The sequence below is a fragment of the Dicentrarchus labrax genome, unplaced genomic scaffold, assembly GCF_905237075.1.
Source record: "Dicentrarchus labrax unplaced genomic scaffold, dlabrax2021, whole genome shotgun sequence".
Classification (NCBI taxonomy): Eukaryota; Metazoa; Chordata; class Actinopteri; family Moronidae; genus Dicentrarchus; species Dicentrarchus labrax.
In genome coordinates, this window is record NW_026136706.1 from 5,712,680 (window position 1) to 5,723,567 (window position 10,888).

The 10,888-nt window shown below is 38.0% G+C and overlaps 1 protein-coding gene across 1 annotated transcript; it reads left to right on the forward strand.

The window, feature by feature from the left end:
• Nucleotides 1-1,387: 1,387 nt before the first annotated feature.
• Nucleotides 1,388-3,256, forward strand: LOC127365960 (neurofilament heavy polypeptide-like). Its single transcript, XM_051404568.1, has 4 exons — nucleotides 1,388-1,406; nucleotides 1,609-1,654; nucleotides 1,836-2,665; nucleotides 3,042-3,256. Exons 3-4 carry the CDS (start codon nucleotides 2,190-2,192, stop codon nucleotides 3,079-3,081), a joined length of 516 nt encoding a protein of 171 aa, XP_051260528.1. The 5' UTR covers nucleotides 1,388-1,406; nucleotides 1,609-1,654; nucleotides 1,836-2,189; the 3' UTR covers nucleotides 3,082-3,256.
• Nucleotides 3,257-10,888: the final 7,632 nt, after the last annotated feature.

The window sequence follows — 10,888 nt, forward strand, 5'->3', positions numbered from 1 at the left end:
GAGGATACAGTATGTGTTGTGAAAATTAGTATATTACTAACACAATGTGCAGTCTCTGTCTGTCTTACACTCACACACACACACACACACACACACACACACACACACACACACACACACACACACACACACACACACACACACACACACACACACACACACACACACACACACACACACACACACACACACACACACACAGGTCACACCATTAGAGATTATACCTATGTGGACCTCAGCAGTAATGCAGGCTCTGAGGCACTTCAAGGCATTCAACACTGTGCTGAGGAGATAAGGTATACTACACACAAACATACACACAGTATATGTACAGTACACACATCCATAAACTCTTTAGTCCTTAAAGAATTTACCTGACAGCTCAGACTTGACTCATAATATAATAGTTACTACTAAGAACAACAATAAGAATAGGAATAAGAACACTTTATTTTTTAACTTTATTTCAAAATAAAGTTAAAAAGTGGTTTACATGGTTAAACCAGAATTCAAATATTTCAGGACTGCAATGAGGCAGACAACATCAGACAATTCAATTGTCCATTAAAATGTAATCAAACACTCAACAATTAAATATAGATAACAATAATGATAATAATAGAACAGATATAAAACTGTGTGATAGCACTGATTGAATGATTATTTCATTTAAAGACATGTTTTAAAACATGATTTTAAAGATGTCCTTACATGGATGGATATATGTCTGAAGATGCTAACATAAAAGGTTCTGCTTTTTGAGCGGGTTACAACACAGAAATTCACACTCATACTCCCTCACTGTGTGCTCACTGCCACAAATGTAGGGAAACATTTAAGTTCAACGTCCATCCACAGGGTGCAAACCAGAGTCAGCAAAGTTAAAGTCCGAGTCATGAACTCGCCAAAGTTCAAATAACTGATATTTCGATAATCAATCAATTTTTCAATCAAAAATGCAAAGCTCTGTTCCCAACCGTTCAAATGTGGAGGATGTTTGTTTAACTGTATGTCTTTGAGTTTTAGAGTGTCGGTTGTATAAAAAAGCTGTTTGAATCATTGATTTCAATGCATCACCTCAGGCTGTGGGACATTACTGCAGGCAGGCATCGTTTGAATTGAAATTAATTTCATCATTTAAGAACATGTACATAACACACCTTAACAATTGACTGAAAACGTTTGACTGTTCTAAAACTGAATGATAATCTGTCCCTGCTGATTGAACTGGGTTTTTTCTACAAACATAAAAAGTAAAAACTGGAGCAAAATCTAAAGTTTAAACATTAAAAAAAAAAAAAAAAAAAAAAAACTGCTGTTGGGAGTTGAGGCTCTGCCCCTGATGACTTCCTATAAAAGCAGAGCCAGTTCACTGCTGAGTGTGTGGATCTGCACTCCAGCACTCAGTAAGTTCACTACAACATATCTGGGTATAATTACCATAAAATATGTGTTTGCATTGATAGATTGGTCATCTTGTATTTCCTTTGTTAACTGTATTGTTTTTAATTCTCCACAATATAGTATTTTAGGTTTTAAATACACATTTCTTTTCTTATTAAGAGGGGATATGTGTGCAATTAGGCTATGTGGTTTCTTTCATTTCAGGGTTTGGATCTGATCTGAAATTCTGCAATGTACGGGTATAACACAGGTAAATAACTTGTTGTAACTGTCTTTTGTTCATTCTCAGTCTTTCTCACTTTGACTAAAACACCCTCTATGTCCTTTTTTGTCAAACTTTATTTATTGAATTTTAAGGAGCAATTATTGACAACAAGTGTGTAGAACTAAAAGAGAAAATGATGAGCTCCACCTCTTTTGTTTGACTGTAGGAAACCAGCATCCCTTTGGCTGGTGTCCTCAGCCAATGCCAGCAGTATGTCCACCAGGCTCCACCCCACCCTACCCTTGCCCTCCTCAGCCCTACGTTCCTGTGTGCTATCCTGCCCCTCAACCAATGCCACCCTGCCCTCCTCAGCCCTCCGCTCCTGTGTGCTATCCTGCCCCTCAACCAATGCCACCCTGCCCTCCTCAGCCCTCCGTTCCTGTGTGCTATCCTGCCCCTCAACCAATGCCACCCTGCCCTCCTCAGCCCTCGGTTCCTGTGTGCTATCCTGCCCCTCAACCAATGCCACCCTGCCCTCCTCAGCCCTCGGTTCCTGTGTGCTATCCTCCATCCCAGCCTTATGCATGGTATGGACCACAGCCTGGCTGGGGGTATGGATGGGGCTATGGACCCAGTGGTGGTCAAGGACCCAGTGGAGGCCAAGGACCCAGTGGTGGTCAAGGACCCAGCGGACCCCAAGGACCCAGTGGTGACCAAGGACCCAGTGGTGGCCCAGGATCCAGTGGTGGTCAAGGACCCAGTGGAGGCCAAGGACCCAGTGGTGGTCAAGGACCCAGTGGAGGCCAAGGACCCAGTGGTGGTCAAGGACCCAGCGGACCCCAAGGACCCAGTGGTGACCAAGGACCCAGTGGTGGCCCAGGATCCAGTGGTGGTGAAGGACCCAGTGGAATCCGAGGACCCAGTGGTTGTGAAGGACCCAGTGGAATCCGAGGACCAAGTGGAGACATATTCAGTGCTGGCTATGGAGGTCAACACAAGCACAAGGCTGGCCACAAGCATGTCAACTGTCACAAGAAGGGGAAGCAGAGTCTTGGGGTAAGATTCAATAAGAAATTGTGCATAAAATGAATTGGCAACTATTTTGATAATTGTTTAAGTAATCTTACACGATTGCAGCTCCACAAATGTAAATGTTTTTCCTTGTAATTATTTGTAATAATTTGCAAATAATAATTTATTTTTTTAATAATTTGAATGTTTGGACTATTAGTTGGTCAAAACAAACATTGTGAAGTTGTTACTTTGGGCTCTGAGTTATTGGCATTTCTCAGTATTTCATGAAATTGTATCAACCAAACAATCAATTGATTCATGGAGAAAGTAATCCTGAATAATGAAGTAGTTAAACATCTTTCATCGCTGATTGACTTGTTCTGTTTGTTTTTTTCTTTTATGTTCATCCTGGCTGTAGTCCTCCAGCAGCGGCTGCAGCAGCGACTCTGACTAGATGAAGACTCCTGGATGGAAACCTTCTTCCTCCTACTTTACACGAGAGAATCACCTTCAAAAGTTCTTCATAACTCATAATAATGTGTATTCTTGGTGCTAAAGATGTGAAATCAAAAATTGAGTTTTTCACTGATCGTATTGATGAAAAACTAATCGAATAAATAAAGTGAAAACAGAGATGTTTGGTACTGGCTTTTTCTAACTTTTGTTCAAGTCACTGCATGTACATTAGCTAATGTTGTCATTGTGGCATATAAGAAACACATATCCAAACAAACAGTTCTTCAACCAAACAAATAGGAAAAAAAGAGTATCATGAGAAAAGATGCTGTTGATGTCTGTTAGAGGCAATAAAACTTTATTGTATTTAAATTCTCCATGCCTGTGAATACTGTTATAAAGTCTATCATTTAACCCTCGAAAGAATGAAATAAATTACTGATGGTAAAAACAAAAGCACATAAATAATACATTGGGAAAATGATGAAACCAGCATCATTCTCTAATGGTAGGATGCTACTGACAAATATGACCCCAAAAATCTGAATCTTAACAACCTGCAACACATGAATCCACACATTTAAATGTTGTTGTTTATTTGTCCAAAGTAGTTTTTTGCTTAAAAAAACCCCTATATTTATAATTTTTTTAAGAATTATGAAGCAGGAACAAACATGTGCAACAAATGATAGACAGGCCTCCCTGGTTACAATACACACACTCCTTTTGGTTACATGAATGCAGACTGTGTATGTGACCTCAGAATAATTCATATTAATAGAGAATAAACCTCACGGTTGTGATTAGCACAACCTTTTCCATATCGTATAAGTGTGGTTGTAATATAATGTAATGGATGTTATGGTATAAATTATATTATTATTATTAATAATGATGGAGGAAAGTTACTTTGAGACATGTGTATGTTAGACACAAGCTCCAGGACAGGAGCAAAAGCCTGTTCACTCTCTGTGAGTAAAAACCAAAGATCAACATTCTCTGTTTGATTTCTTTAGGCTCTAATTATTTATTTTTACAGTCAAACAACAATATGATCACTGAAACTGATTCAGGTCTTTTAGCTTCATGATTGGTCGTCTACAGAAGAATGTTTGTCTGTCACAGTGTTCTAATTTATGCAAAATCCGGAATGAATGTAGGTTCTATTGTAGAATGGATTAGACTCTATAGAATGTAAACTGTCTATATAACTGAGTTCTCCGGAACCCAGAAAGTCATCATTCACTGATTTACCAGTTGAACTGAAACATTTGTGTCTTTAGAGAAAGTCTTCTGTCAGCTACACAATATGAGATCACAATATCTGTGTTTGTTTGAGCCCTCCCCAGTTGCGATTAGGGGGGAGACGGTAGTGATGGTGGAAACCTACAAGTTCCTGGGGGTGACACTCAACAACAAACTGGACTGGACGGATCACACTGAGGCCCTCTACAGGAAAGGACAGAGCAGGCTGTTCTTTCTGAGGAGGCTCAGGTCATTCAATGTGTGCACTCGGCTACTACAGATGTTCTACCAGTCTGTAGTAGCCAGTGCCCTCTTCTTTGCGGTGGTCTGTTAGGGGGGAGGCATCGGCACTGGGGGTGCCCACAAGCTTAGCAAGCTGGTGAGGAAGGCCAGCTCGGTGGTGGGGATGGAGCTGGACAGTGTGGAGGCTGTGACTGAGAAGAGGATGAGAGGGAAGCTGAAAGCCATCATGGACAACCGCTCTCATCCTCTCTACACTGAGCTCAGGCAGTTCAGGAGCATGTTCAGCCACAGACTGACCCAGCCCCGAGTCTCGAAGCGGTTTGGAGGCTCGTTTGTTCCATCTGCCATCAGACTCCACAACGCCACAGCACCCAGTACCTCCAACCCCTGCAGACAAAGACTGGTTTAAAACTCCTACCTTCAACGCACAAGCCTTTTGCACTATTTATATTTAATTTCCACTTGTACAGTTTATTTTTAGTTTTAGTCAAGTTTAATTTTCTGCTCATATCTTGCACTCCATGTCCTACTTGAACAATGCATAGTGTATATACTTTCATTTATAGTTTTATATCTTCTATTATATTTTGTATTTTTTGTAATATTTTTATTTGTGATATTCTTTGTTCTCTGTTTTGCACTACTTTGCCCTATTGCTGCTGTGTCAACCTGAATTTCTCCTAAGGGGGATCAATAAAGGAATATCTTATCTTATCTTATCCTATCTTTTCTTATTTTAGTCAGCAGCGGTCAGATTTTGTCTAAAGCTTCAACTAAAACAACTGTTACATCAGATATACAGTAGTAATTCATGATGTATTTGAATTCATATACAATACACGAAGCATTGATTTAATGGTTGAAGGAGGGCTTTCTATTCAGACTTGTATGTAAATATGACATATTTCCACTCCACCTTAACATATCACTGTTAATAAATGAGGCCAACATCAGATTTCCTAAACTGTGATATGAAAGATATGTATTTCTGTGCTCGTTCTGCACGGGCGTTTAACAGAGAGACGGAAGAGATATGGAGCCATTTTGCTCGAGTCAGGGAAGGAGAGGAAAGTTGAGGACCACAGCAAAAAAGAAGGTGCTCAACCAGAGAGAGCTAAGGAAGAAGCTCTCCTTTCTAGCCTCACCCTTTTTCTCCTTCCTAGTCTCACCCCTCCTCCCTTTCCTACCACCACCCTACTGCCAAATACAGACGCGAGCAGTGTTCAGTTAGTCGCAGTTGGAGTTGCGATCTGCAACTTCACTGCTAGATGCAACTGAATCCTACACACTGGACTTTTAAAACCAACATAAAGTGTCTCAGTAAGATGTTGGGCCATTACATGCCACCGTAAGAGCTTCAATGCAGCGTGGCATTGATTCTTCTATGGAAGTCTCGGCGCCGTCTAACACTGACTGAGTGTATTTTCATGGTCACTATTTACATTTTTTTGTTTTTTATACAAATGACTGATTTGTAAAATTATTTCCGATGAGGTCAGATGAAAAAAAGAATAAGGAGGCCAGACATTGTAGAGATTATTTGCTTTTATGATAAATTTGCTGTTGTTAATGACAAGGGAACAATTAATATCAGTGTCTCATACAGCAAAAGCATACACTATGTCACACATAATGTAAAAGTAATTAAAAAGAGAGTCTAAGACTGGAGCTGTGGAGCTGATACAAATGTTTAGTTCTTTACAATACACTAAATCAGCACTTCATACAAGGTAACATAATCTGTGACAGGTACTTTTAATTTGCTTTCATTAGAATTTAAAGAACAAAACAAAACAAAACAACCTTTAAAACACAGGCTGTAACTGAAGGAAGCCGGATGAAGGTTTCCAGGTGGCAGCTTGTGTCATCTCTCTCTGACATCTCTCCTGCAGGAGCTGCTGGAGGACTACAGCAGAGACAAACTATGTCATTTCATTCATGGTGTGTCAATCAGTCAACAAATTCATAATTTAATGAAATCATCCATAACACTTTAGTTACATTATACATTGATAATGTGATGTATCAATAATGAATTAATCCTTCTTGTGTCTTTGACTGATGAATATATTTCTGGAAACCATGAAAATTATTCTTTAAGAAAACATTTCATTTTCTATTTTAGAATAACTTCTTTTGCTGCTTTTTAAATTTGTGTTTAACATTTTTTTTATTATTTGCATTAAGTGAAATTGGCTCATTAACGTGGCTTAACTTTTACTTTTTGTCAGTGGACTGTGGTACAGTATTTTCTTTGGCACAATAGAGACTCAAGGATTTACACTTGACAGTTATCAATAAATCTTACCCTTATTGGCCAGGATGCTCGAGACACCCATCCAACCAGGCGGCCCATACCATCCACAAGGAGAGGGTAAACGATAGCACACAGGAATACAGGGCTGATGGGGGCAGGGTTGGGGTGGGGTAGTGCCTGATGGACAATGATGGTATCCTCCTGACATTGGCTGAGGATACCAACCAAAGGGATACTGGTTTCCTGCTCAAACAAAAATAGTGGGGCTCATCATTTTCTCTTTGTATACACTTGATGTCAGTTTGTGCTCCTTCAAATTCAAGTTTTTAAAGGTTGGGTTTTAGTGAGAGTGAACAAAAGACAATAAATAATAAAATCCCAAGACTAAATGTAGGTGGCATGTCCTCATATTATGATACAGTTAAATGTCAGAGCTCAGTTTACGGTTATTTTCATTCAATCTCTGTTATTTGTATCCTGCACATTGTTAATATCATTCCTGTACAGTTTAGTTTCTAGTTTCTTTCTATCTTTATCTTTATCTTTATTTATTCATATTCTGAAAAGTACTTAATTTTTTGTGTGATTTTTATGCACAAACGCACCAAGGCAAATTCCTTGTACGTGTAAAAACTTAGTTGGCAATAAACCCGATTCTGATTTCTTGATCCATTAATTAGCGTTCAAAGCTATGAAAGTATAAAAAAAAGAGGCCAGGCATTGCAGAGATTTCTTGCTTTTATGATGATGATTTAATAATAAGCAGAAGACAGGTTAATGTTGTTAATCCAAGGGAACAATTATGTGTCTAATACATCAAAAGCATACATTATGTCACACATGTAGCTGATACAAATGTTCAGTTATTTTCACTTTAGAATGCATCATACAAGGTAATATAGAAGGCTATATGTCTTTTAATTTGCTTTAATTATCCCAATATTTGATTTCTCTCTTTAAAAGAAAGGCTTTAAAATGTAGGTAATCAAATAAACTGATTATTATCATGGAAGGTAGCTGGATGAAGGTTTCCAGGTGGCAACTTGTCTTGTTAGTTGTTACAGGGTGGCTTCTGCAGGAGCTGCTGGACGACTACGGCAGGGGGACAAACCTTTATTATTATTATTTATTAATTTAATAAAATAATGTAATCAGATACAATTATTAAATACCTGTTGAAAAATGTTGTCAGTAACAGAATCTAACATAATTTGGTTACTTTTTGTTACATTTGGACAACCTCAACAGTAAATAGAAAATAAAGAGTAATAAAGGGAAAATAAATATCAGTAGAATTACACAGAACATCACTGGACTGTGAGTTTGTTCCCCTTTTCTGCTTTAAAGGCAAAATAATGGCGACATTTCCACCCAGTGAAAGCGTTTTGTTTACAGCGGTTATGATAATTAATTAATAGAATTATAATAGGAAGATCATTTGTGAGACATATTATTATTTTGAACTGTGTTTTATTTTAATCTTGTGAAAATTGCTCTTTAATATGACTTATTATTTATTGCCAGTGGATTGTGGTAGAGCATTTACTTTGGTACAACAGAGACTCAGTGATTTACACTTTATGCTGATCAATAAATCAACTGGATCTTACCCTTAGTGGCCAGGACGCCAGCAGTACCGAGCCAATTAGGCTGTGCTCCACACCCTCCAGAAGGCTGGGGTGCGTAGTACACAGGGGGACACCAGGGATTAGCTGCAGTATAGTACACAGGTGCACCATACTGAGGAACGCAGGGTTGGGGTTGACATCCTCCTGACACTGGCTGAGGATACCAGCCAGAGGAATACTCGTTTCCTATAGTCAAATAAAAGGGGCGGGGATTATTATTGTTTGTTTTAGTTTGTATACACATGATGTCAAAAAAAGGAAGTTTGAAAGTGAGTTATTTACCTGTGTTACACCAGGACATTGTAGAATTTCTAATCCAAACCCTGAAACAAAACACGTCACTTAATCACACACAAATCATCTCTAAACATTACTACACAAAACACTACAGCAACAGAAAAGATAGTAAAGAAGACTGTAGTAGAATGTGTCTTATAGTGATGAAGACATGATGACAGCATAATGCTATATAATTAACAAAGGAAATACAAGATGACCAATCTATCAATACACACACAGATTTTATGGTAATTATACCCAGATATGTTGTAGTGAACTTACTGAGTTCTGGAGAGCAGATCCACACACTCAGCAGTGAACTGGCTCTGCTTTTATAGGAAGTCATCAGGGGCAGAGCCTCAACTCCCAACAGCAGTTATTATTATTTTTTTTAAATGTTTAAACTTTAGATTTTACTCCAATTACTTTTTATGTTTGTAGAAAAAACCCAGTTCAATCAGCAGGGACAGATTATCATTCAGTTTTAAAACAGTCAAACGTTTTCAGTCAATTGTTAAGGTGTGTTATCTACATGTTCTTAAATGATGAAATTAATTTCAATTCTAACGATGCCTGCCTGCAGTAATGTCCCACAGCCTGAGGTGATGCATTGAAATCAATGATTCAAACAGCTTTTTTATACAACCGACACTCTAAAACTCAAAGACATACAGTTAAACAAACATCCTCCACATTTGAACGGTTGGGAACAGAGCTTTGCATTTTTGATTGAAAAATTGATTGATTATCGAAATATCAGTTATTTGAACTTTGGCGAGTTCATGACTCGGACTTTAACTTTGCTGACTCTGGTTTGCACCCTGTGGATGGACGTTGAACTTAAATGTTTCCCTACATTTGTGGCAGTGAGCGCACAGTGAGGGAGTATGAGTGTGAATTTCTGTGTTGTAACCCGCTCAAAAAGCAGAACCTTTTATGTTAGCATCTTCAGACATATATCCATCCATATAAGGACATCTTTAAAATCATGTTTTAAAACATGTCTTTAAATAAAATAATCATTCAATCAGTGCTATCACACAGTTTTATATCTGTTCTATTATTATCATTATTGTTATCTATATTTAATTGTTGAGTGTTTGATTACATTTTAATGGACAATTGAATTGTCTGATGTTGTCTGCCTCATTGCAGTCCTGAAATATTTGAATTCTGGTTTAACCATGTAAACCACTTTTTAACTTTATTTTGAAATAAAGTTAAAAAATAAAGTGTTCTTATTCCTATTCTTATTGTTGTTCTTAGTAGTAACTATTATATTATGTCAGGTAAATTCTTTAAGGACTAAAGAGTTTATGGATGTGTGTACTGTACATATACTGTGTGTATGTTTGTGTGTAGTATACCTTATCTCCTCAGCACAGTGTTGAATGCCTTGAAGTGCCTCAGAGCCTGCATTACTGCTGAGGTCCACATAGGTATAATCTCTAATGGTGTGACCTGTCTGTGTGTCTGTCTGTGTGTGTGTGTGTGTGTGTGTGTGTGAGTGTAAGACAGACAGAGACTGCACATTGTGTTAGTAATATACTAATTTTCACAACACATACTGTATCCTCTTTTTAACATGGCAACATGACATTATTGAGCTTCCTGCTCCTTTTCTATTGAAATGACCACGATATTGCAAAAGGAAAAGTTTACGACCCTTTGAATGTTGAAAGGAGACAGAAATATCACGTAAATATTTGGGACCTTGTTCCCCTCTTTCATATTAGCAGGTTGAGTAACACTGGGAGTGAACTGAGCTCCTTTGCAAAGCTGCAAAATCACACACCAACTTGCACGATGATGTTATTTTATTATTTTATCATTTCATTTTAATTGTAAAGGTTTTGTGACACAAGAAAATAATTGAATGAGTTTTAATGCATCTAATGCATGGACTTAATAATTATCATATCTGCTGTTGCAAGACTGAACATATCTGGGAGTGAAGTGTATTTAATAAATACTGACCGTATAGTTTTTGGCAACAGAGCCACCAAACACCAAAGAAGACAGACACATGGTGAAAGAGCTGTAATGAAAGATGACAGGATTACAGTCAGAGTTTAGTTTGTGTTTGGATTAAACAAAGGGGACATAACGTATTCATGATGGAGCTTTAGATTTGTGCTAAGCTAACTTCTGGCTGTT